The sequence below is a fragment of the Pholis gunnellus genome (assembly GCF_910591455.1).
Source record: "Pholis gunnellus genome assembly, chromosome: 4".
Classification (NCBI taxonomy): domain Eukaryota; kingdom Metazoa; phylum Chordata; class Actinopteri; order Perciformes; family Pholidae; genus Pholis; species Pholis gunnellus.
Genome location: NC_136530.1, coordinates 1,943,568 through 1,969,289, shown reverse-complemented (window position 1 = coordinate 1,969,289; position 25,722 = coordinate 1,943,568). Strand labels below are relative to the sequence as shown.

Genomic DNA, 25,722 nt, shown 5'->3' with positions numbered 1-25,722 from the left:
CTGAGCTAATGCTAATGATACACCGTGTAGGAGCTGTGTGTAAAGCCCCTTTCCCACTGGACTAAAACTCACTTACTCCCACCAACATCTGGTGTTTGTTTCTAGTGGGAAAGGTTACAACCGGCATTCATTCCCGGGGAAAGAATGACTCTGCGTTAGTCACGGGTATCTATCAGCTGCAGCGATGGAGACGCGCAAACGCTCAACGCTTTGTTACGCGCGTTGAAGTGAATATATTATAAAGAAAATCAACAGGGATAATTATCGTAATTTATTAACGAACATAACATAGAATTAACATGCTCTCCTCAAAGCCACCAGACTCCAGTCAGACAACAGGAATTCAACCTCGCTGATCATTGAAACTCACTAACAGAAGCAAAATAACTCATCAAAACCGTCTTTGTCGGTCTTTCCACTGTTCCAATGGTCCATTTAGAGTCAAACAGACCATAAAGCAGGGGATGCTTTAGGGGCGGGGCTACACAGTGATTGACAGGTCTCTACCAGAGACGTATACGGCGTCTCTACGTCACTCCTCCTCAGTCCACATATGGTCACTTCCTGTTTACTGGTTGCAAAAAGCCAAGATGGCGACGTGTGAACAGGGTCAGTGAATCCTGCTCTGTTGGTCGTTACAGGAAAGACTGGACTTCGCTATGAAGGAGATAATCTACGACCTCCTGTGTGTGGGCAAGTCTCACAAAACCTTCGCCATCAACCCGGAGGTAAAGTAGAGACTTCAGGTTCTGATGTTGTTGTTGTTGTGGCGTCTGTGGATTCCCTCTCGTCGTAACTCTCTTGTCGTCTCAACAGAGGATGAACATCGGCCTGCGAGCCTTCCTGGTGATCGCTGACAGCCTCCAGCAGAAAGACGGCGAGCCGCCGATGCCCACGACTGGGATCATCATGCCCTCCGGCAACACCCTGCGCGTCAAGAAGATCTTCCTCAACACCACCCTCACCGACGAAGAAGCCAAGGTCATAGGTGGGTTGGATCCTTTCTAGACTTTTGGGGAAAAGAAAAAGGCTTTTTTTTTTGTTGAAACAGTTGAATGACTCCTCTGGGTGTTTTCCAGGCATGTCGCTGTACTACCCTCAAGTCAGAAAGGCCTTAGATAACATCCTGCGACACCTGGACAAGGAAGTGGGACGCTCCATGAGCATGACCAACGTACAGATGTCCAACAAGGAGCCCGAGGACATGATCACGTATGTCACCACAAACCTGGACTCGTGCTGTTTGACCTTTTTTGTTTGTGTTACTTCTGACCTGAAGTTCTCATAAGCTGTTTTTTGTACCACAGGGGAGAGAGGAAGCCAAAGATCGATCTGTTCCGTACGTGCGTGGCCGCCATCCCGAGACTGATCCCGGACGGCATGAGCAGACAAGACCTCATAGAGCTTCTAGCCAAGTAATCCCCCCCCCCTCCTCCTCTAACCTAACTGCAGACACATCGGTGTACAATCTGCCATGGCTCCTAACGTCTTCCTCCCTCTCCCTCTGCAGACTGACCATCCACATGGACGAGGAGCTGCGTGGCCTCGCCTTCACCACCCTCCAGGCCCTGATGGTGGATTTCCCAGAGTGGCGTGAGGACGTCCTCTCGGGCTTCGCGTACTTCATCGTGCGAGAGGTGACGGACGTCCACCCCACTCTGTTGGACAACGCCGTCAAGATGCTGCTGCAGCTCCTGAGCCAGTGGAGGCAGGCGGTGCAGAGCAGCAATAAGAGCCACGATGCAAAGGTTCGTGGAGGAAGTCTGAGCTGTTTTATAACTTCATTACTGGCAGTGATGTTTATTTACTGTACTTTGTGTTTATGGCTTTTGGTTTATTAAGTGTTTAGAGGAATAAATACGTTTTTATTTGGATAAGTTCTGTGAAGTTTTTTTGCGATTATCATTTTTCGAAGTCACTTTTTCTATCATAAAATAAAATAGTTTGTCAGGTGATTTTTTTTTTCTTATTAGGATAATTTACAAAACAAAACTACACAATATACGTTCCTTTGAGTTTAGAGTGCATGGAGACATGTATAGTCCTTAGACAATGCGGTAGTGTTGCACTTCAGCCTCTTGTGGCCAAAATGAGTATTACAACAACAAATGAAAATGATCTCGACAAAAACGTTTTCTTCACCTGCCAAAACATATTGTCTCCACATCTTTTACAGATCAAAAGAAAAACCTGTTAAATCATACACACAGGAGACAAAACAATTGAAATCAGTCTTTAGAAAATGAAGCAGCAGAATCCTTTTCTCTCACTGGCCTCTCAGGGCTTCCGTACCTTTGGCCCTAATGTTCAGAGTGAGTTTTTGATGATGAATATTCTTTTCTCAGGGCTCAAGCAGCGGCCGTTCCCTGTCCCTGGAGCGTACTCCTCTGTTGGGCGTGCTGCGCGTGGTGGAGGGTCTGGCTCTGGTGGTGCTTTGTAGCTGTCGGCCTGCTACGCGCCGGCTGGCCGTTAACGTCCTCAAGGAGGTCCGTGCGCTGCACACAGCACTGGGCATCTGCAAGGTAATTACTCCAACCGCGGCGTGTTTTATTACGGCCGACAAATAACAGCCAAAGACTTTTAGTGCTGTTTTTCTGACATTCGTTCTATCTACCTCGATCTTTCAGGGGGATGAGGAACTGGCCATTGACGTAATGGACAGATTAAGTGCATCGGTGCTGGAGAGCTTCATTCATCTCACAGGAGCTGACCAGGTATTCATTACGTCTCATTTACAGAATCATAAAACTTAACGACTCCTCCGAGGCTCAATGTGTCTTTTCTCCGTAGACCAACCTGCTGTACTGTCCCAGCGGCATTGATCTGCAGACGCTGGCGGAGTGGAGCTCGTCTCCCATCAGCCACCAGTTCGACGTGGTGAGCCCCTCGCACATCTGGGTGTTTGCCCACGTCACTCAGGGCCAGGACCCCTGGGTCATCAGCTTCTCCAGCTTCCTGCGGCAGGAGAACCTGCCCAAACATTGCCCCACGGCCCTCAACTACGCCTGGATGTTCGCCTACACGCGCCTGCAGCTTCTGTCTCCACAAGTTGACATCAAGTATGTTTCCCTCAAGGCAGCTGCTTTGTTCTCTCGACCCGCGGCTTTTTATGTCATGTCATCTCTGACCTCTCCTGTTTTGTACGTTGACCTTCAGCAGCCCCATCAACGCCAAGAAACTGAACAGTCTGAACAGCAGCGACTCCTACATCGGCCTCTGGAGGAACTACCTGATTCTGTGCTGCAGCTCCGCCTCCTCCTCCCCCTCCATGTCCTCCTCGTCCTCCACCTCTGGCTCCGTCCGCTGCTCCCCGCCTGAGACGCTGGCGTCCACGCCGGACAGCGGCTACAGTTACGATTCGAAGGTGAGGAGCAGCTCTGCAGACCAACCGTCCGTTCACACACAATCGCCAAAAATACACCATTTATCGTCACCAGAAGCTGTAAAAACTGTCGTTATCGTCAGATTTCCATCTTACTGACGGTCATTGAACACATCATGTGTGACGAACACTTCCATCAGAAAAAAACTACCAAAACAAAGCTTAAAATGTTGATATTTCATCAAAAACATTTTACTCTACATGTCTCATTTAATCATTGTTAAACTGTTTGCTTTAACCAGATTCTGTAAAAAGAAATTGTGGTCGCTTGGAAAAATGTTGGATATAAAGATTCCATTGTTTTCCAGTTTTTGTCAAATGTGTTTCCATAGAGCTGCAGGCCACAGAGAGTTGCGTTGCCATTTTTCAAGTCTTGAAAGTTGTGCACAAAAACGCAATCCAGTGTCAATTTAAGTACGACTATGTATTATGTGTAACCCTGAATTTAAAAATCCTAAAAACATAGGATCCATGTAACAATGACCAATGAACAGACGGTAATTTATTTTTTACATTTCAGCCATGACATTGCTTCTGTCTGTGTGTTCATAGATTGTTGGTACTCCGTCCCCCTCCTCCCTCTTCAAACACATCGTTCCAATGATGCGCTCTGAGAGCATGGACATCACAGAGTCTCTTGTGTTGGGGCTTGGCAGGACCAACCCCGTGGCCTTCAGGTAACCAACACATGGCGTGATCTGTGCTTTAGTTAACAGAGGGGGGACAAAGTCACTAGTGAGTCTCAGAGTCAAGTCCCGAGTCCTAATCAAGTCATAATGCGCTCTTCACCAAATGCAAGGCCATTTGTGTGTCTGTCTGTAATTTCTGCAAGTTTTACAAACTGTGATGTCTGTAGATGTCTATGTTACTGACGAGTGCAACTACAGGTTAAGGTAATACAGTGACAGAACCTTGTGATCAACTTTCATTCATTACACATGATGCAATCAGTTTCTTTGTTGACCACCACGTAGTTTTATTTATACGCAAACAAAATGACCTTTTAGTATAATTTCTCTAACTGGACTTGGGTAATGTAACGTTAGTTCTTAATGATTCTCTCCTACAACTTCAGTGGATGCTGTCGCTTCAAACTAAGCCAATCTGGGGAATTAAGAGTCGACTTGCTGGGAATGAACTGATTCGTGCCACACTTTTTAAATGTACTTCTGAAGTGGGCTTTGGGTGACGGTATGAAGTATTTTCATGTCAAAAGCCTCCAAGTGAAGTCACGAGTCGTCTTTATGTGACTCGAGTCCACACCTCTGATCCTTCATCTGTTCTGCTGCACCTCGACATACTCTTTAACATCTATGAATTTTGTATTTACATGATAACTTTCCCGTCCTTCAGAGAGCTGATAGAGGAGCTCAATCCCATCATAAAAGAAGCTCTAGAAAGAAGACCTGAAGTAAGTGCACTTCACTGATACCATCTGCCACAGTTCTGTGGTCAGCAAAAGGTAATTTGCTGAGTTTAATGCTGCCGTGTTTACTCTGCAGAACATGAAGCGACGCAGGCGTCGGGACATCCTCAGGGTCCAGCTGGTCCGGATATTTGAGCTGCTGGCTGATGCTGGTGTCATCAGTCAGATGTACGTAATCCACAACGATCCCGTGACAATGAGTGAGTTTGCTCTTTTAATTTATCTGCGTATTAATCTTAGCTTTTGTTCCTGAACTCTTCACAGAACCAGCGGCGGGTTAGACGGAGAGAGCCACTCTCTGAACAGCACGCTGCTCGAGTATGTTGATCTGACCAGGCAGCTGCTCGAGGCCGAAAACGACAAGGACTCCGACACACTGAAGGACATTCGCTGCCACTTCAGTGCACTTGTGGCCAATATCATTCAGAATGTCCCAGGTATGTGTCCGAAATCAGATCGAATGTCCCGAACGTCTGTCTAAAGGGTCTCGTTTGCTAAATGTGTTTTAATTTGTTGTGTTCAGTGCACCAGAGGAGGACCATCTTCCCCCAGCAGTCGCTGAGACACAGTCTGTTCATGCTGTTCAGTCACTGGGCCGGCCCCTTCAGCATCATGTTCACCCCTCTGGACCGCTACAGCGACAGAAATATGCAGATCAACCGCCATCAGTACTGTGCACTAAAGGTACGCACAGACGCACGTAAAGACGTGGATGTTGAAATCTGTTAGTCTGTGCTCACTGAGAACTAACGGCTTCTTTCGTGCTCCAGGCCATGTCTGCGGTGTTGTGTTGTGGCCCCGTAGCCGACAACGTTGGCCTCTCCTCTGACGGCTACCTCTACAAGTGGCTGGACAACATCCTGGATTCTCAGGACAAGAAGGTAAGAGAAGCGTTGGGGCCTGTGGCTCCTCTCTGTAAAATCCTCATTAGTTCACTTATTAAATCCTCGTGCTTTTATCAGTGAACTAAAAGCTTCACTGCGGCGACCATCAACCCTGCAACCCGGATGATGGATGGAAACTGATATTAACATTGTTACATCGTTTCAATACATTATAATCTTTTTTTTATAATGTGACTAAAAGTTACTCTTATGGTCATTGGTCGTTGTTTGCTTTAAGCAAAGCGAAAATAAATCTTTAAATAAATCTTTAAATAAATCTTTAAAACACAAAACATCTTCACTTAAGTTGCAGGAGATGGATTCATCCCAATGGATGAATTCAGCCGACACCAGACGAGTATATAATTATAGCGTCTCCACTGACGTGGCTACGCTAATGAGGAGCGAGTGGTTCAGTGAGGCTTTACTGTGAGACTTCCTGAGGTCACCGTTATGTAGCACAGGTTCACATGCGGCACTCTAGCACCACACAGTGGTGTTCAGAGGTACTGCAGGAGGTCAGCGTGTTTCATCGAGAACACACAATAGAATCACCTTTTAATCCAGTTGGAAACACAGTATTTAGTGGCTGAGACTCATTCCTTCTTTTAAAGGAAGTACTTTGTTGTTTTGAGTAATTCTGCAAACAAAATGCAGGATACTTCATGCTGTTATTGTGTTTTCAAAGTTCATACTAATAGTCCTTATAGTCCTTAAACTAGCAGGGTGGAGACGGTTGGAGGTGAATCCTTGGTTCTAACAGGCTGCGTGGTCTTCTTCTTCTCCAGGTTCACCAGCTGGGTTGTGAGGCTGTGATGCTGCTTCTGGAGCTGAATCCAGACCAGAGCAACCTCATGTTCTGGGCCGTGGACCGCTGCTACACCGGCTCTCGCCGCGTGGCGGCCGGCTGCTTCAGGGCCATCGCCAACGTCTTTCACAACAGGTGCTGTGCTGCACATTCCCGGTTCGTTTGTGACCCTTTCGTAGAGACAGCGAATCGAGACTCAACCTCTGCGTTTTGTGTTTCACGTTTTCCTCTCAGGGATTACCAATTTGACACTGTGGTGCTGCTGAACCTGATTCTGTTCAAGGCGGCGGATTCTTCCAGGGAGATCTATGAGGTGGCCATGCAGCTGTTACAGGTGAGAGAAGTTCACCGTTCTCCACATAACACCACTACATCCACTTTTATCGTTTCATTAAATACACTTTGTCTGTGTGTGTGTGTGAAAATTAGATCCTGGAGCCCAAGCTCTTCCGTTACGCCCACAAGTTGGAGATCCAGCGGACGGACGGTATCTTGACGCCTCCCTCGCCGCTGCCACACCTCTACTCTGTGTCTTACTACCAGCTGTCTGAGGAGCTCGCAAGGACTTACCCAGAGCTCACTCTGCCCATCTTCTCAGGTTTGTTACGTCACAAACAGGGGGCGCTTGAAGGTCTTGCGAAAAGGCAAAAACACAATTACTCTGTTAAAGCAAGTGGGCAGGCTGGACACACACACACACACACACACACACACACACGGACAAGCCAACAAGAACCAACTGAACTCCATAATACCTGATTAATATTTGAACGCTTTCTGCACCACGCTATATTTGTGGGTATATTCTGGCCCTGTCACTATAGCAATACAGAGAATATGGAAATATTGTGGATGTTATGATACTACAAAGGTTAGGAATAAACTTTATAAACCCCCCCCCACCCCACCCCACTGTCTCCACTCCAGAGGTGAGCCAGCGAATCCAGACGGCTCACCCCGGCGGTCGTCAGGTCATGTTGCACTACCTGCTGCCCTGGATGAACAACGTGGAGCTGGTCGATTTCAAAACGGCCGCGCCGCGGCGACCGGAGGACTGCTGCGGCGGCGAGGAGGACGAGGACGCGCACGAGCGGGACACCACGATGGTCAACAGCCGCCGCTGGCTCCGCGGAGAGGGCTGGGGCTCCCCTCGCGCCACAACCATGGTGCTCAACAATCTCATGTTCATGACCGCCAAGGTGAGACACCCAACGGACCGCCTGCACCGGTTTGGGAATATTAATTCAGATCATTCGTTCATTTGTTGTGTTTTTTGTTTTTACAGTATGGAGACGAGTTTGCCTGGTCAGAGATCGAGAACGTGTGGACCACTTTAGCAGACAGCTGGCCAAAGAACCTCAAAATCATTCTGCACTTCCTCATCAGTATGTCGGGAGTCAGCAGTGACCCCAGCCTCTTGCCCTACGTAAGTCACAGGATGTTTACCTCGTACGCCGTGCACCGAGTTCGCCGCTCACTCATGTTTCTGACTGTGTGTGTGCGTGCGTGTGTGTGTGTGTGTATCCCCTTAGGTGAAACGAGTGGTGGTCTACCTGGGCAGAGATAAGACTATGCAGCTGCTGGAGGAGTTGATGTGTGAGCTCGAGCTGACCGATCCCGTTTGCTCAGCCGTCACTCACATGGACAACCCGCCTTACTACCGCATCACCTCCAGTTACAAGATCCCCTCAGTCACCTCAGGTTAATGAGCCGCCCGGCACGCTCACAGCTGAGGCCACGTCATCAATACCGAGTCACGTGTTCGATGTCAGGTGGTCAATGTTTCTTTTTATGTCTGCTCTCTCTCAGGAACAACCTCCAGCACCAACACCATGGTGCCAGGAAACGATGGTCATCACGACAGCAAGATCAAAGACTCCAACATGGAGGACAGGTACGGCCTGAAACACTTCTCTATGGACACCAGTAAGAGCTGTAATGTCTCAAAACTCATATTTCACACAACAGAATGTGTTTATAGTTGTGGGAATTCAACGGAAATACTTTCATTTAACTCTTATTCATCTCTAGGGATGTTTTGGGGATTTTAAATTTCATTTATTTTGGCAGTTAAAACATTTGGCGTGTTTTATTTTTTTTATTCAGCAAGTTCATTCTCAGCTCCTATGATTAGTCTATAATAAGATACGGTCGAACTTATTGAAAAATCAGAAAGACCCAAATCTCCTGTCTTTCTGTGTGAGTAACTCTTATGTGAAAGAAAGTTCGATCTTTGACAAAATAAATCAGATGAAACACTCATTTTAGAAACATTTTAGAGAGCTTTGAGGTTTGGCTGTTAAATGCCGGCACTATCCTTTTTAAGTAAAGTGTGTGTGTGTGTGTATTCTGCAGTTACACCCACCTGGACATCTACAGCGGTCTGAACAGCAACCTGAACCGCCAGCACCACCGTCTGGAGTCCCGTTACAGCAGCAGCTCCGGAGGCTCCTACGAAGAAGAGAAGAGTAAGAACAAAACTCTCTTTGCACCGTCAAACTAAACACGACCAAGAAGTCTTTCCCACCGACACTCCTGGTTCTCTCTTCTCCAGGTGACTCCATGCCTCTTTATGCTAACTGGCGTCTGAAGGTGATGGATCACAACCGGCCGGAGCCTCTTCCCTTCCCCCCTACGGGAGGCTGCTGGTCTCCTCTTGTGGATTACCTGCCGGAGACTAATTCCCCCGGTGTGCCGCTCCACAGGTACGCCATCCGTCACCTTTACTCTCCCTCTACGTCATTCTGTTGTGTTCTGAAGCTGAAGTCAACCCTTCTTTCTTGTTTTTCAGATGTAACATCGCAGTCATCCTACTCACAGACCTGATTGTGGACCACGGGGTGAAAGTGGAGTGGAGTGCCTACCTGCACCTCTTGCTGCATTCAATCTTTATCGGTAACTCGCTTTCTAATTGATGATATTTTGGATGCCTGTGTCTGCCAAGAACACATCTGGTTTTCTTCTTTAGGGGTCTTCTCCGGTCCTGGCCCTTAATAACCAGATATCTTGTTATAAATAAGCTTATAAATATACTTTTGCCTCTCGTCCAAACACAGAGTTTTAGGTTACTAAAACGGATCCTTTTAAAAACTCCTTTTAAGATGTAGACCTTCTGAGTCTTCCTCGGCAGAATACTGTTTCTGAAAGGCCACTGAGACGTCTGAATACTTCGTATAACAAGACTCCCAATCAACGATTTCTTGGGATTTCATCTCCTTTTCTTGTAAAGTGACGCTAAGCAGACACTCCACTTCCTCTTCCACATATGAGTCAATTTTAGCTTACACCACTATTTTGTAATGTTTGTTCTCACCGTTAGAGGAGGATGAGCTCACTGAGCATGCTCAGACGCTTCTCTGGTATTTGAAGTATCGTGGATGTAGCCTTTATCGCTACCTTCATGTCTGGGGAGCGTTAGTGGTGTGGACAGAATTTTATTTTAAAACATAGAGGAAGTTATCCATTTGAAATAATATCTGTGTTCGTGTCGACGGGCCCTAACCGACCTCACACTTCTTTACCCCTCTACCTGCTAAAGTCACATGATCTAACCTCTCTCCCTCCTCTTGTGTCGTCCTTCAGGGTTCGACCACCAGCACCCAGAGGTGTACGAGCACTGCAAGCGCCTGCTGCTCCACCTGCTCGTGGTCCAGGGAGCAAATAGCAGCGTTCAGTCTGTGGCCATGGTGCTGTTACGCAACCGAGACTACAACGAGCCGAGGGTCCTGACTGTGAAGCCGGTGGCTCCGGAGATCAACCTCACAGGTTCGTTCTGCCGCGGAGCTCAGAGTCAGAAGAGGAAGAAGAGAAACCATAGTTTAGCTCAAGGAGTTTGAACTGATTACAGCTACAAAGAGACACAAAAATAACAAAGAGGCATAACTACCACAGAGTCTGTGTGTTAGGTGGTGGGGACATTTGCATATCTGTGCCCAGGGGCCCGTTGTTCCATAATCCGTTGTTTAGATTTTACTAATAAATTCCTATGAAAGTCCCCTATTTAGATGATAAATATAACAGTACACACTAACTACACTACTTTAGAAAAATCTATATCTTGAAGTATCTCATGCCACGCAGCTCAATGTGTACGATGTGTATCGTTCCCGTAGGAGTGCCGGACATTCTGTCGGACTGTCAGCCGTCCCCGATGACGGACTCCGGCCTCAGCTCGAGCTCCACGTCCTCCAGCATAAGTCTCGGCGCTGCCCTCCCCCACCTCTCCCCCACGCTCCTCACCGAGGGCGACGCCACCGCTGAGCAGGACGAGAAGGTCAAATCTCTCATCGAGTTCATCACCTCCAGGTGAGAACACCCTGTTTTATTGAAAGAAGGGTTTTTACAGAACATTTACTTGTACTACTATTACTGCTTGTATCTAACTTCATCTAATGTATAATCTCACATGCTTAGTATGTATCAACACACTGTCCTGCACCATGTTGCTCATTCTGTTCAATGATTTGCTTTCATGCCTCCTGCAGTGTCTGAACGGGTATTTTTATTTTACATTGCATGGTTTTGATTTTCCGGTTGGTGTCATATTGGCTCCTTTTGCCTGGTGTGATAACATCAACTGATGTTTTGAGGTGTGGTGTAACTTCATAGCTTTAATGAGTTTCTGTAGTGCGTGTGTGAGGTTCTCCTCCACAGTCAGGGTTCTACTGCAGCAGATGAGTTCATAGAAACAGAGTAATGTTCTGCTGTGGACGTATGTTAGACTCCTAACAGAATGTCTATCAGTGTGAGTGAACGCTGTATTTAGAATGTGTTCACCTCTTCACCTTGCTGTCAGACAGACCTTTCTGAGGGAACTGAAGCTGTTCTCTATGATCTCTACAAAGACACCAGACTCATTCACTGAAACACTGATTCTACCTCACAACACAGGAGCTGCTGCTCTGCTGCTGCTAACAGATGGTAGTGAGTTAGTGTTGTTGTGTAACTTTGGTGAATCTGAACTAACCTTTAAAACACCTTTAAGTCACAACATCACCAACACACTAACAGATGGAGGCAGAATACGGGAAAGAAATCAAGTGTGTTCACATGAAGTGTCTGTTCATCTTTTCTCTCCATCTTACAAACTATAATAATCTATCAACTTGTTCTGTACATTTATTTAGTTTTAAACACAAACAAACGAACAGCTCGCAGACTGTGAGGAGATATTGGCTGAATTTGACCAAGTGTTTTAGATTAGAATCACTGACTCCTCCTTTAAATACGCCTTTATTTATTATTAGTATTGTCTTGTTTTATTAAGAAAAATAAAATGACGAGTAATAATAGATTATGACCCTGTCCATCCAAATGACAGACAACGATAAAGTCTATCGTAGCCTCTGCTGTAGGTAAACACGCTGACTATGGATAAGTACCTCATACAAAAACATCCAAACGATCCCTTCAACGTGTGACATGTTGCCTGATGTGTGTTTTGTTCTTGTAGAAAGCGAGGCCCGCTCTGGAACCACGAGGATGTGTCGCCCAAGAACCCGAACATCAAGAGCGCCGAGCAGCTGAGTGTTTTTGTCAGACACGTGGTGACTGTCTTCAAACATTCCCCGTCAGGTCTGTACGCTTCACGACTGCTCGTTGTCTCATTTTACGGATTTCAGCTTGGACATACAGGTATGATTTGGACAGCGTGATCATATTCACCTGTATGTGCATCCCCCCCCCCCCCCCCTCCTCCTCCTCCAGGTTTCCAGCTGGAGTCGTTGCTGAGTGAAGTAGCCCTTCAAACGGCGCTGTCTTGCTCTTCTCGACACTACGCCGGTCGCTCATTCCAGATTTTCAGGGCCCTCAAACAACCCCTGACTCTCGCCACGCTGTCCGACATTCTCTCTCGGCTGGTGGAGACTGTAGGAGACCCGGGGGAGGAGGCTCAGGTCAGAACGTAGAACAGCATCGGTTTAGTCTAGAGACGCACCGGTCAATGTTAAGTCATTGGTTTCTGTCTGACGGACTGACCTCTTGTGTTTCCTCTTCGTAGGGTTTTGTCATTGAACTGCTCTTGACTCTGGAGTCGGGCATCGACACGCTAGCGGACACAGTCAAAAACTACGACCTCCTCACTGCCTTAGCACAGTAAGTCCACTGATAACCTCCTTATAACTCCGTCGCATAACCACCCCGACGTATGTAAGTCACAAAAAACGACTTGTTGTTTTATTCACAGGACCTCCGCCCGCGATCACCTGTTGGGGCCAAAGTTTGCCACCAACAGGAAAAGCACCGGCCAGCTGAACCTGAGCAGTGGCGGTCTGTTTCATTACGCTCACACTCGCAGCAACTCTCTCCGGGCGAGCCTGATGGGCGAGCAGAAAGCCGACAGACGTCGGAGCAACACCCTGGACATCGCCGATCGCCTCGGCGGCAGCCACGGGAACCTGGCACGCACGCGGAGCTTATCGTCGCTAGGTGGCGGCGGGGGTCCAGGAGGGGACGCCATCCCCCCCGTGGACCCTTCGAACCTGATGGCCACCGTGTTCTGGATCGCCGCCTCGCTGCTGGAGTCGGACTACGAGTTCGAGTACCTGCTGGCCCTGCGGCTCCTGAACAAGCTGCTGGGCCAGCTGCCTCTGGACCGCGTCGACAGCAGGGAGCGTCTGGAGAACGTCCAGGCCAAGCTGAAGTGGTACAGCTTCCCCGGGCTGCTGCAGCTCTTCCTGAAGGGCTTCACCTCCGCTTCTACTCAGGAGCTCACCATCCACCTGCTCAGCAAGCTCATCAGTGTCTCCAGACAGACGCTGGTCGACCCTTCACAAGTGGCAGGTAAGTGCAGGACTTTGTAGCTAAATAAATGAGAAACATATGGAGCCGGGTGAGGCGCCATATCTCAGAATTCCCCTCTCTTCACGTGACTGCAGGTTTTCCTCTGAACATCCTGTGCCTCCTACCGCATCTGATCCAGCACTTTGACAGCCCGACCCCGTTCTGTAAGGAGACGGCCGACAAGATCGCCAAGCTGTGCGCGGAGGAGAAGTCCGCCACGCTGTCCAACCTGGCCCACATGATGAGCCTGTACAGCGCACACAGCTACTCCCGCGACTGCACCAACTGGATCAACGTGGTCTGTCGCTACCTCCACGACGCCTTCGCCGAGATAACCTTGAACCTGGTCACGTACCTGGCTGAGGTAGAACACCATGAAGATCAGACTTGTTGTCGTCTAGTAACACACGGTGGTAGGATCAAACCAGTAATGTGTCTCTTGTCTCTCTTAGTTGCTGGAGAAGGGCCTTCCCAGCATGCAGCAGTCCTTGTTGCAGATCATCTACAGCCTGCTGAGTCACATCGACCTATCGGCAGCCCCCGTCAAACAGTTCAACCTGGAGATCATGAAGATCATCGGCAAATATGTTCAGGTGAGCTTTTCGCTGCACTTCCTGTGTAGTTTTGATCAAACAGAAAGTAACTCGCTGGTTGTTGTGAGTTATTCTTGTTACGTATTTCTTCAGTGACTCAGTAGGTTAAGTGATTTACTTTTTGAGTACATACTAGTGGTGTAACGGACCCTTGTGGATCTGTGATCTGTACGGATCCCCCTCACTGTTCAGCACGCATGTGAACCTCAGATTAATGACACAGTTTAACATTAACCATCACAGTGTAAATAAAGTTTTACTGACTCGGTAGAACTTGTGTTTCTGGTCTCTGATTATGTTTCATTGTAAACAACCAATCAGTGTTTAGACCAACAGGAGGAGAGCTAGTAACGTTAGCAGCACCGCTAACGGCTAACCAACGGAGGTGCACTACTCGTACATAAATATTTCTTTTTATTAATTGATTACATTACTTATTACATTCTGAAATTAGCAGCACCAGGAATCAAACCCTTCACCCATGCAACACTTTGGTGCGGTTTGGTGCATATGTTCAATAATAATTGCTTTGGGGTGTAACAGTTGTGTAACTGAGGTCCCCCCCTCTCACCCACCACCACCGCTCTCATTACGTGAAGAGGCGGAGCTCCCAGGATGATGCCGGTCAACGAGGCCTCTCGTCCAGGAGGTGGCAGTGTTCGCTAGCAGACGTTCATTCACAGAAACAAAACCTGTTCTGCTGCTTGTCTTGGTCAGCGACAGCGTGACACTTTTTATTATTTAATGTCTAGTTTTATGAATGAACAAAGTCCCATTTATTTCTCCACCCCCCCCAAAAAAAAAACACATCACACCCCTAATAGTTGTTTGTTCTATAAAATGTTTCCCAAAGCTCAAGATGACGTCCTCAGATGTCTTCTTTTGTCCACAACTCAAATATTTAAAGTTTACTGTCACAGAGGAGGAAAGAATCTAGAAGATGTTCACGTTTGAGAAATTGTATTAATCGTTTTTTTTTATATTTGCTGATTTAATAGTTGACAACTAATCGATTAATGGTTGCAGCTCTAAAGCTGAGTGTGGCTCTAACGCTGAGGCAGAATTTCCCCTTCGGGGACAGTAAAGTATATCTTATCTTCTTATTCATCGTACATCTGATGTATGTGGAGGATCTGGTCTATACATAGCGGCGCAGTTGAGAATATAAAAAGGAGTAACGTGTCTTTACAGGATCCTTGTGTGGACGCGTCTTTAGTGCAGCTTCATCTCAGTGTGGAAGCCGTTTAGCAGCCTCACGACCCCCGAGCACTATATGCTTCTCACTCAACAGCTGCTACACTGTTTACTGCCTCGGGGCCCATTCTGTACCGGCTTGCTGCTGGTGTTTGCCATCGTGTTTGTGCGTAGACAGCATCACCCCTGCGTGTGCATTGGTGTGCACTGGGACTTGTATTTGTTTGGGATCCCTTTAAGGTCCCTTGACATTAACGCAGGCCTTACATTGTAGAGAAATGGTACAGAATGCAACAGGCCTCGGGGATTAAGCGGCTGCTGTGGGTTGGGGGGTTTGGTTCGGCCTTCTGAGGGGAAAAATACATCCCATTCATGAGTATGTCCAGTGTGTCCAGAGACACCTACACAGCCTGCTATCTCACAATGGTCTCATTATATTGCTGTTTGTTTCTCACAGAGCCCTCATTGGAAGGAAGCTCAGAACATTCTGAAGTTGGTGGTGTCCCGCTCAGCCAGCCTCGTCGTTCCCGACGACGTGCAGCGCTCCTACAGCACCGAGTCGTGCGGCTCTCCAGAAATTGCCTTTACGCGAATATTCAACAACTCTTCTAAGGAGCTGCCCGGCAAAACGCTGGACTTCCACTTTGACATCTCAGAGGTCAGTGTCCTCCCGCTCCAGAGCACTTATCTCAGTGGTTTCACTTTGAGGATATGCTCTGTTTTGTGTTATTGCTAACTCTTGTTATTTGACTCTATAGACACCAATCATAGGGCATAAATACGGTGACCAGCGCACCGTGGTGGGCCGGAATGGAAAGCCGCAGGTGATCGCCGTAACGAGGAGTACGTCCTCCACGTCGTCCGGCTCCAACTCAAATGGTCTGGTGCCAGTAAGCTGGAAGAGGCCTCAACTCTCTCAGGTACCTACTCAAACACACACACGACATCCAACACACACAACATCCAACACACACAACATCCAACACACACACACACAACATCCAACACACGCACACAACATCCAACACACACACACAACATCCAACACACGCACACAACATCCAACACACGCACACAACATCCAACACACACACACAACATCCAACACAAAGTCGAATTAAATAGAAAAAAGATTACATCCAAATGTAGCGGAAAGAACAACTGCAATAGAAAATGCAAATTGATGGTCTGTGTGACTCTAAATGGACCATCATTCACTAAATGAACATCATGCTGTATTGAAGAAGACTTGAAACTAGAGATTGAGACCATAAACTCATGTTCACAATGTTTACTGAGGTAATAAATCAAGAGAGAAGTAGAGTCATTTTCTCATAGACTTCTATACAACCAGAGGAGTCGCCCCCTGGTGGACATTAGAGAGAATGCAGGTTTTAAGACACTTCAGTATTGACTTCACAGTATTGAGGTTGCCTCCTGGTCTAGATGAGTTCAGGCTGCAGTACTTGTGTGAGACGGACTTGACTGTCTCTCGTTCTGTAATTCTTATGGACTTGGTCTCTGATGTTGTACAGATAGTAAAACACTCTGTTTTCTCATCGTGATCATGTGTTTTTGTTACAGAGAAGAACCAGAGAGAGGTTGATGAATGTCCTGTCTTTATGCGGCCCGGAGTCTGGCGTTCCCAAAAATCCATCTGTAAGACTCCTCTCCTACTCTAAAGCCTCTGACAAGGTCTCTGTAAAATCACTGTTAAAGATACCGCTGTTGTTAATGCATTGTCCTTTTTGTTGTTGATTTTGAATTCATTTTTGTTTGAATGTTTTTCAATGGACATACAGCACTTGTATTTTACCTTTTGACAACAAAGAGTCCCGTTACTTCCTCTCTGTGCAGGTGGTGTTCTCATCCAATGAGGATCTGGACTCTGCAGACCAACAGACCAGCCTCATACCCACAGTGGAGGAGGAGGTCAGAGAAGAGGAGCTGCTGGGAGAAGACACGGGCAGCGAGCAGCAGTTTGGTGTCTTCAAGGACTTTGACTTCTTAGATGTGGAGCTGGAGGATGCTGAGGTGAGAAATGACTGTGAATGTGACAATGTGTGTGCGTGCATGTGTACGTGCGTGCGTGCGTGTGTGTGTGTGTGTGTGTGTGTGTGTGTCAAGGTGAAGTAGCCTCATAACTGCAGTAATTATGAAAAGGTAATAAATTGAAGGACATATGAAAGAGCTGATAGTGGGCAGTATAATTATGTCATCTTAGAAATACATAAATCATCTTTAAAAGACCACAATTTCTAAATCCACTCGAGTGGTTTGAAGAGCAGGGACCCTGATTAAAGTACACTTTTGAATCTGAACTAATCCTTAAAACACTAAAGTCACACAACAACTCAAACTCACTACCATCTGTGAGCAGCAGCAGAGCAGCAGCTCCTGTGTTGTGAGGTAGAATCAGTGTTTCAGTGAATGAGTCTGGTGTCTTTGTAGAGATCATAGAGAACAGCTTCAGTTCCCTCAGAAAGGTCTGTCTGACAGCAAGGTGAAGAGGTGAACACATTCTAAATACAGCGTTCACTCACACTGATAGACATTCTGTTAGTCTTAACACTGACTATGGAGAAGAACCTCACTTCTAAACATCACTACTATCACTTTAATGTGTTGTTTGTCCAACTTGTGTCTACATTTCTGTGTTTTATAACTCTCTTAAGTCTACTAACACACGTATTCCTTCTCTTCTCTTGCCACAAGGAGTTCCAGGTAAGTCTGTGGGCCACGAAGCTTTTTTTAGAGACGGAGTTCTCTGCCGTGTCCCCGGTGTCTCTCCATTGTTGTCGCTCTTTGATTTGAAACTGTGCCCCCTGTGGTTGTGAACCCTTTTCTTTTATAGTGTTAGAACGTTGCATCATTACCACATTACCATCCCATTACATGGAGGGAAATCATCGCACCCACTCATGCATTAATTTTTTTGATTGTGGAATGTTGTCGTCTTGTTGTCTTTGTTTTGTGAAATGTTACCCAAACCCTGCTCGTGTGTGTGTGTGTGTGTGTGTGTGTGTGTGTGTGTGTGTGTGTGCACTGCTCCGTCTCACTGGTGTCTTGCTTGTCCCTGCAGGGGGAGAGCATGGACAACTTCAACTGGGGGGTGCGTCGTCGCTCCCTGGAGAGCATGGACAAAGGGGACACGCCGACTCTGCAGGAGTGCCAGTACGCGGGCAGCACGCCGAGCCTCAACCTCACCAACCACGAGGACACGGACGAATCGTCCGAGGAGGAGGTACTGAGCGCTAGCCAGATTCTCACCCGCTCTGGCCTTGTAAGTCTCACTCTAGTTAGGGTCTCCCCCCCCCCCAATCCAACCCACCATGCTCCTCACACGGCCCGCTGGCATGGTGTGTGCGTGTGTGTGTGTGTGTGTGTGTGTGTGTGTGTGTGCGTTCTGAGCTGGACCTGGGCCTAGATGCTTGCTTCTGCGCTGGTGGTGGTAGACGCCCCCCCCCCTTCAAACCTCAGCCCCTCTTCCTCTGACTGCTAGATTAATGCTATATTATTCTTTCTCATAGTTGCTTTTGATTTTTCCCCGATAGGTAAGTACAGTTTAGGAAAAGTCAAATCTGTTGGTTGAGCTCACAGGTAAATGATGAGGAGACATATTTAGACTTCAATGTAACTCAAGTATCAAATATGACAAGAACTCAGTACAGCAGCATGTTCCTCTGCATTGTTTTGGGCGCCTGTCTCTAACTCTTCTTCGCTTTTATGTTTCTTTGCAAGCCAAAGCTACCAATAACAGTAACACCATTAATACCCATGCTTTACCTCAGTCTAACCTCTACTCTCTTCTTCTGCTCTTCCTGATCTCGGTAGTGCACGGTGAGAGAATGAGCTTTTTTGCCTCGAGAGGATATTTTCCCCAACAATGTTTGTAGTCGTCCGGTGTTACTCTGTACTGCTAGAAAGACCAGCATGCAGCGTTTACACGTGTTTAAACTTTATTGTAATATAGAAATACTTTTATTGATATTGGCATGATCTCTTTAGCCTGAAGCGATTTTAAAGAGCAGAGTCAACTGAATGGAAGACTAACATGACTAAATGTTGTGCTCTGCTTGAAACAGAAACATATTATTTGATCTGTACTGCAAATAACAAGCAACACAAACCATTACTTTTGAAAAATATTTTGACCTGCAAGTGAAATACTTATTCAGGATTGAAGATAACAAACGTATAATGTCTGGTTTTAAGTGCACGATTGATTCTAAACTAATCATCGACTTTAGTGTATCTAATAATAAAAGCTCCGTTTACATTAACGCGTCAAACCGAGCACATCTTCTGGGTTTGTTGCACACAGTGAGGTCATGTTTCAGTGCATTGGTGGCAGAATGCTACCGTAATGATTTGGGCTGTACCGAATGTCATTTCTTTACATTCAAAGCTTCTGTTGAGGTTTTTGAATGAAGCTTCAAATGTCTGTTGTCAGATATTATGACGTCATAACCCTAAAAAAAACTGATTTTGAAGTGATTTGTCACTTAATGGTAATTAAGTCATTAAAAATGTTTGGATCACATGAGTCAGAAACCACCGGAATACAATTCTGCAAGAAGTATAATACTAATAATATTAAAGTAGCCTGATCTTTATTTCACACTGAACAGAAATATAAATGTTTAAAAACAATGGAGAGAATTATGACGTCAATGTTATGAATGAAGCTCCAGACTATTTGGTGCAGCCCTCATTTTAACATAAAATTCATATAAACCTGTTTTTAGAAATGCTCCTAAAGTAGATTTAGTCTCTGTGTTGCCTTAATGACATCTTCAGCCCTGAGTGTACTTTTTAATAATAGCGGTTCCCATTAAACCAGACGACGCGTAACACGACCTGTTGTTCGTGTGTGTTCTCTCCTCCAGCTCAACAGCGACTCCGCCACCGACGACACGGCGTCCAACCACGTGGACTCCCTGCATCAGTCCCAGGAGTCGTCCAGCAGCGCTCTGACCGAGGAGGCCTCCGTCCTGCCCTCCCTGCCCCCCCTCCGCTCCCTCCCCAGTTTGGAGATGCCCCACTCAGACAGCGCCAGCAGCCAGCTGCCTGAGGTGCGATTAATCGGGTGGAGCAATAAACCGTGGCGCTCGGGTGCTTTCTAGCTCGCCTTTTATTTTTCTTCTTCTATCTATCTGTTCGACCTTTTATCTGCTTTTGCGGTACTTCTTGGCTCGTCTGTCGTTGACACAGAGGATCGGCCGCCTCGGGTTGTGACGGCGTTGAAGTGCTGGTTCTGTACCCGTGTCTGCCTGCTCTGACTCCTCCTACCGCCGCTTGCTTTGTTGCTTTGCTCTGGGTAATGGGGGGGTGCTGAAGGCTAGCTCTTGCTCCTTTTTTTTAAATGGTTTATGTGGTTTAATACTCGTGTGGTGGGGCTTTGCTTGCTTGATGTGATTTGGGGGGAAGAGATGGAAACCAAAGCTCACCTCAGGTTAGCTGTCACTGCTCACCTTTAATAACACAGCCACTGACCATTCCAACTAAATCCTCCATTAAAAACTTGGACTCCAGCTCCTTTATCTGCGGCAGAAGCATGTGTGAGTATAACAATGCAGTTAAACCAATTAAACCCTTTTTCAATTTGCTACCATATTAACATGTCAGAGCATGTCCTGTGATGAGCAGCTTTGCTATCTACTGCTACTGATACTAACAATGGTGAGTATGTCCCGTGGTCTTGCAGAATTTAAGTCCGTGTTTTATCCTTTTAAATATAGAGATGAGAGGAGTAGAGATCTTGGTGTAAGAGTCAGGATTCAGTGTGAGGTATCTACAGAGAGAAGAAACAAACTAATGCAGAATAGGTTTCTTTGCATTTATTTTAGTGTCGAAGACAAACAAAAAGTCTGGCTGGGCCTTGAGGTGGTGTTCTGTCCTCTGGCATCTTTGGTAAAACGTTGATATTTTCATTATAAGAAGAAGGAATGTTTCTCTCACTTTTGTATAAAACTGTACAAACACTTTCCCTAAAGGCAGCAGGTCTCACCACACGGAGACGCGTCTCTACAAACGCTTGTTTTCCTTCGGTACGGTGCGCCTGGCGTGCGCTCCGTTACATTTACGTTCAAGTATTCTCAACCTTTCAGCTGCAGGCTCGGACTGGCACCGAGGCAGCCAATCAAAAGCGGGCTTTACCACTTTACCACCGACTTCCTGTTTTGATGCCGGTAGATGTGGTACGAGCGGACATTGATCTCCTCCTCGTTCACCAGCAGAGCAACAAGAACAGCTCGATGTCTGCATTTCATCCATTGCATAGCTAATCACGCTAATCAGGTTGTTGCTGCTGTGCTAACCTCAGCACAGGTTGCTAACGGCGTACAGCTACAAGTTCCCCTTTACATGCATCGATCTACACACAGTTTATTCTGAGTTCACCGGACCGTGACCACCGGTACGAATAAATTAACCGTTTCAGCCCTATTAGGGTGAAGAGAACAGTCTGAGCTCGTACATATTTATTGTAATCAGGTGCTCCTTCCCCTCAGTGACGATGCTTTTATACGCAGAACTGAAAGCGACTTTCTAGGAACTCAAATCCAGCCAACGGTCTCAAGATCATCCCAAGGACATCGCCCCCATCACGGCCCCGGCTCTTAGTGTAATGAGCCCGAGATAAAAACCATCAATACTCTCCAGGAGGACCACGGACCACTTCTAAAAGCTTTCTGTAATATAGCTGCTGCCTCTGTGACGTGCTGGCCGTCGGCCACACTTCTCCTAATGCGTCCGTCTTTAAAATAACAAGAAAAGAAGACGGCAGAAAAACAAGCGCTCTTAATTAGAACCCCTGCTCTGAGCCGTCTGACAACAAATCCCTCCATGTTTACTCTACATATGGGAGCTAATGTGATCACATTAAATATGGGTTTTTAAACGGTTCCTTCTCTGAGATCAGAGGTCTCTGAGGAAGTGAACCTCGTAAAAAGCGCCGACTTTAAAATCCGTCTTGTACAATTGAAGCTAATATGTGTCCTTAAGTGTCGACTGTAGATCTTAATTCAAGCTATTAAAGAGGCTCAGCCATTAATCCGAGTTCTCAGAGGGATATTAAGAGTCATGGATATGGAGGACTGAAGCTGCCTTAATGATAAATGACTCAATAGATAAATAAATAAATAAATAAAGGCCTCAGCTATCAAATAAAATGGAAATGTTAATTTGAAAATAAATAAATATGCTCAGAAATAGAAAATGATATTAATAAAATGAAGATTAAGATGCACCCATTGATTCCTAACGGGACAGAAATAATTAGATAAGTATAGAAAGAAACAGAATTATTATATAGACGAGTCAACACGTCCGTGTTAACGGTTACAGGCTAATATATAATATGATGAAGTAAAATGTATTTATTCATTTTGAATAAATAGGGAAATAAATAAAGGATATATTCGAAAATAAGTAAATATGAAAATAAACTAATCCTAAAAAGTAATTTCTTGAGTAAATATACACATTTTATATATTTTTTCTCTTTCTGTGAATATTTATTTATTTTCAAATTAACCTGCACAAGTATTTGATAAATGAGGCTTTTATTTCTACATTTGTTTCCTTTTTATTTTATTTATTGAATGATTTATTTATTTATTATCAGCTTTAGTCCTCCATACAGGACAACCGGCCCATCTCACTGTTTAATAGTTAGTGTTTTGTTTATGTTCCTGCTCCTGAGCGCCCCCTCTGGCTTGTTTTACAGGATGCTGTGAGCGTGACGGCAGCGGACGAGCTGAGCAGCAGTGTGAGTGAGGACACGGGGTTCTGCAGCGCCCCCCCTCTGCCCTCTGACCCGTCAGAGCTGTGTGACCTCCCGGACTCGCAGGACCCTCGCGATGCTCAGGAACCGCAGGAGACCCGGGACCCTCAGGAAGACCTGGATCCGGCCCCCCCTCCCCCGCCGGCCATAGACACTCCGCCGGGGTCCCTGTGTGATGAGGAGTCCCAAACGGTCCTCCCCCAACCGCTGCCCATGCCAGACCCGGACCCAGATCCAGACCCTGACAGCACCTGTGGCTCTGGGTGGGAGGAGGACGTGACTCAGGCCCTGAAGGAGCTGGATGAGCGCTGTGAGGAAGAGGAAGCCGACTTCTCCGGCATGTCCAGGTGAGTCCGGATCAAGACCGCCCCACATGGTTTTACAGAGAATCTGAAAAGATGCACCTCATGATTACCTCCATCCTCTTATAGCTGGAACCTAAAGGACACATTCATACTGGTCTCTGGGTCTCACCACCAAGACCAGCTGTGACCTGAGTTTATGCTCGTTCTGTACTGTCAGTGATACGTGGAGCAGTTTTACATGCTTATAATCAGCCAGAAGACAAAATAACAAAGCAAGATAAATCCGTCACCATTAACTTAAGAGTTACTTTGTAAAACAGTTCAAACGAGAAGAAACAACCAAAGATCTCACGACAAACTAGACGTACAAGAAAATCTTGTCCGGTGATTATTCATTCATTGACATCAGAAGAATCTTTTTACATTTTTATAAGACATAATATCAGGCTGATGAACGTCTCGCAGCAAAAGCCACATAGTTTAATGAGTGAGGCGACTTTTAACTGACATTTAAACACACATGTGATTTGTGTGCTCGGGGGTTCTCTCAATTAACAACAATAAGACGGAGTTTGTTGACGTGGTGAAGCAGCGTGGGATCATGTTGTCATAGTTCAGTAGGTTTTTACCACAGAGGTCTCCTCGTCTCCAAAACAAAACTCATGAAGCAGCTTCACGTTAAACATCAGTGTTTCTCTGACGCTGTGAGCCGAGCTGACGCTAACGCTAACGCTAGCTCAGCTTTCTTACTCTGATAAATTAAGATTCAGACGTCTGATGTCTAAAATCCTTCATTTAGAAATATAAACACCAAGATCTAAAAAGAGTTTTGTTAAATTTTTAAGTTAAGTTTTAAATTTGTTGGAAACATTTGGGGGTAATGTGAGTGCACAACTCAACTAAGTTTATAACACAGGTGTTGTTTTTTTTAGACATTTTAATGCGAAAAACAACTTTTTAAGAAAGCAACACTCCTACGATGCAGCACAGCTCACATCTGTTACGTTTTAACTGAAAGGACGAGCTTTTACGTTACATTTTCTAATGTTTTTATTGTGAGAATACGTCGTATCAGTCGGTTAATAGTGTGGGTAAGGCTGCTTTATGGATTACAGTATCTGACTACACGAGCCTCTGGCAGGTGAACACTTTTGAGAGGGGCTGATGGGTAATTTCTTCCCTGGCATGGCTCCCCATGTGGGCCGGAACTGTGAAGGTGGACCGGTGTTGGCTGTCCACATTTAATCATTCCCTCCTCAAGGTGGGCCAATTCTGGCTGGAGGTCAGCTGTACATTTTGAAATTACACCGAACAAACATATACACACACACACACACACACACACGCACGCACACACACACATATGCAGCCGCTCACTTAGCCTGTTACTAGCATACACTACTGAACTCAAGGTCCTTCACTTAGCTAAGCTTCATGATGATTCATAGGCAAGCGTGTCAGTGGGATGCACTCTGAGTGATTGTCTGAAAGCAGCGTGGCTTTAGTGTTGTGTTCTCTATGTGTGAGGATTTATGTGTGTGAGAGAGAGAGAGAGAGAGAGAGAGAGAGAGAGAGAGAGAGAGAGAGAGAGACAAAAAAACAACTCGCCAACGTTCTACCTGCTGTGAATGTTGCCTGGCAGCTTTTGCAAAAGCGTGTGTGTGTGTGTGTGTGTGTGTGTGTGTGTCGATGCCTAGCTGGTGTCGAGCTCGCTGCAGTCCTGTGTGGGATGGGTGTGCAGCGCGCTAGTGCTGTTAGCAGTTGCAGCAGAGTCGAGCCGCAGACGAGGGGAGAGAGTTAAGGGAGAGAAAAGAGAAGCGATAGTTGGGGTGAGGATGAGGACAGAGACCGTGTCCGCTACAGCGCTCGGCAGCGCCGGCTTTAGATACTTATATTCTGTCTGCTTCTTCAGGCTGTTTGGTCCGACAGGCCTGTGAGTATCTGTGTGTGTGTGTGTGTGTGTGTGTGTGTGTGTGGGATGTTTGCATGATGCTAAAGTGCTAATAGCTCATATGTTGTTGTTGTGCTAGAGCACTGCAGTAGATTAGAGCTCTCAAAATACTGCAGCAAAATCTGCAGTGAGGGAGGCAGAGATGCAGCGACGTAAGAGTTGTTTACCAGCAGCAGAGTGTGTGTGTGTGTGTGTGTGTGTGTGTGTGTGTGTGTGTGTTTACATTTGTCCTTCAGTAAAAACAGACTGAAGGGAGTGTGTGCCACGTCGGATTGTTGCTCATTGGCCCTCCGTGTGTGTGTGTTTCAGTCAGGATGAAGGTGACGCAGACTGCTTCCCGGAGATCCAGGCCTCGCCCCCCCCTTCGCCCTTCCTCTCCGCCATCCTGGCGGCGTTCCAGCCCGTCGCCTGTGACAATGAGGAGGACGCCTGGCGTTGCCATGTTAACCAGATGCTGTCAGACTCAGACGGCTCCTCTGCTGTTTACACGTTCCACGTGTTCTCCAGACTCTTTCAGGTGAACGGCAACTCTGAAAAGCTTGCAGGGGCTGCACTTTGTCTCGTGAGCATTCTGAGCAATATAACCTTTCATTCCACGTCCTTTTGTTTTATT

General features: G+C 46.4%; 1 protein-coding gene across 3 annotated transcripts in view; it reads left to right on the top strand.

The window, feature by feature from the left end:
• The window catches only part of fryl (furry homolog, like), a 47,890-nt gene that overhangs the window by 14,116 nt on the left and 8,052 nt on the right, over positions 1-25,722 (top strand). For 2 of the 3 annotated variants that reach the window (XM_079157378.1, XM_079157379.1), the window contains 41 exons: positions 642-728; positions 817-988; positions 1,080-1,212; positions 1,308-1,415; positions 1,511-1,748; positions 2,346-2,522; positions 2,628-2,714; positions 2,791-3,059; positions 3,157-3,364; positions 3,935-4,059; positions 4,736-4,793; positions 4,885-4,976; positions 5,073-5,245; positions 5,332-5,492; positions 5,579-5,689; positions 6,481-6,635; positions 6,735-6,834; positions 6,930-7,098; positions 7,428-7,699; positions 7,786-7,926; positions 8,033-8,201; positions 8,310-8,394; positions 8,856-8,968; positions 9,055-9,205; positions 9,292-9,395; positions 10,083-10,265; positions 10,613-10,805; positions 11,953-12,074; positions 12,207-12,394; positions 12,499-12,593; positions 12,685-13,280; positions 13,376-13,644; positions 13,733-13,873; positions 15,525-15,725; positions 15,826-15,987; positions 16,652-16,726; positions 16,925-17,101; positions 18,150-18,350; positions 19,957-20,142; positions 22,797-23,200; positions 25,419-25,626. In XM_079157378.1, the coding sequence (XP_079013504.1) occupies positions 642-728; positions 817-988; positions 1,080-1,212; positions 1,308-1,415; positions 1,511-1,748; positions 2,346-2,522; positions 2,628-2,714; positions 2,791-3,059; positions 3,157-3,364; positions 3,935-4,059; positions 4,736-4,793; positions 4,885-4,976; positions 5,073-5,245; positions 5,332-5,492; positions 5,579-5,689; positions 6,481-6,635; positions 6,735-6,834; positions 6,930-7,098; positions 7,428-7,699; positions 7,786-7,926; positions 8,033-8,201; positions 8,310-8,394; positions 8,856-8,968; positions 9,055-9,205; positions 9,292-9,395; positions 10,083-10,265; positions 10,613-10,805; positions 11,953-12,074; positions 12,207-12,394; positions 12,499-12,593; positions 12,685-13,280; positions 13,376-13,644; positions 13,733-13,873; positions 15,525-15,725; positions 15,826-15,987; positions 16,652-16,726; positions 16,925-17,101; positions 18,150-18,350; positions 19,957-20,142; positions 22,797-23,200; positions 25,419-25,626 (7,059 nt within the window). Of the gene's footprint in view, positions 1-641; positions 729-816; positions 989-1,079; positions 1,213-1,307; positions 1,416-1,510; positions 1,749-2,345; positions 2,523-2,627; positions 2,715-2,790; positions 3,060-3,156; positions 3,365-3,934; positions 4,060-4,735; positions 4,794-4,884; positions 4,977-5,072; positions 5,246-5,331; positions 5,493-5,578; positions 5,690-6,480; positions 6,636-6,734; positions 6,835-6,929; positions 7,099-7,427; positions 7,700-7,785; positions 7,927-8,032; positions 8,202-8,309; positions 8,395-8,855; positions 8,969-9,054; positions 9,206-9,291; positions 9,396-10,082; positions 10,266-10,612; positions 10,806-11,952; positions 12,075-12,206; positions 12,395-12,498; positions 12,594-12,684; positions 13,281-13,375; positions 13,645-13,732; positions 13,874-15,524; positions 15,726-15,825; positions 15,988-16,651; positions 16,763-16,924; positions 17,102-18,149; positions 18,351-19,956; positions 20,143-22,796; positions 23,201-25,418; positions 25,627-25,722 lie in introns of all 3 variants that reach the window. The other variant, XM_079157377.1, reaches the window with a different exon arrangement.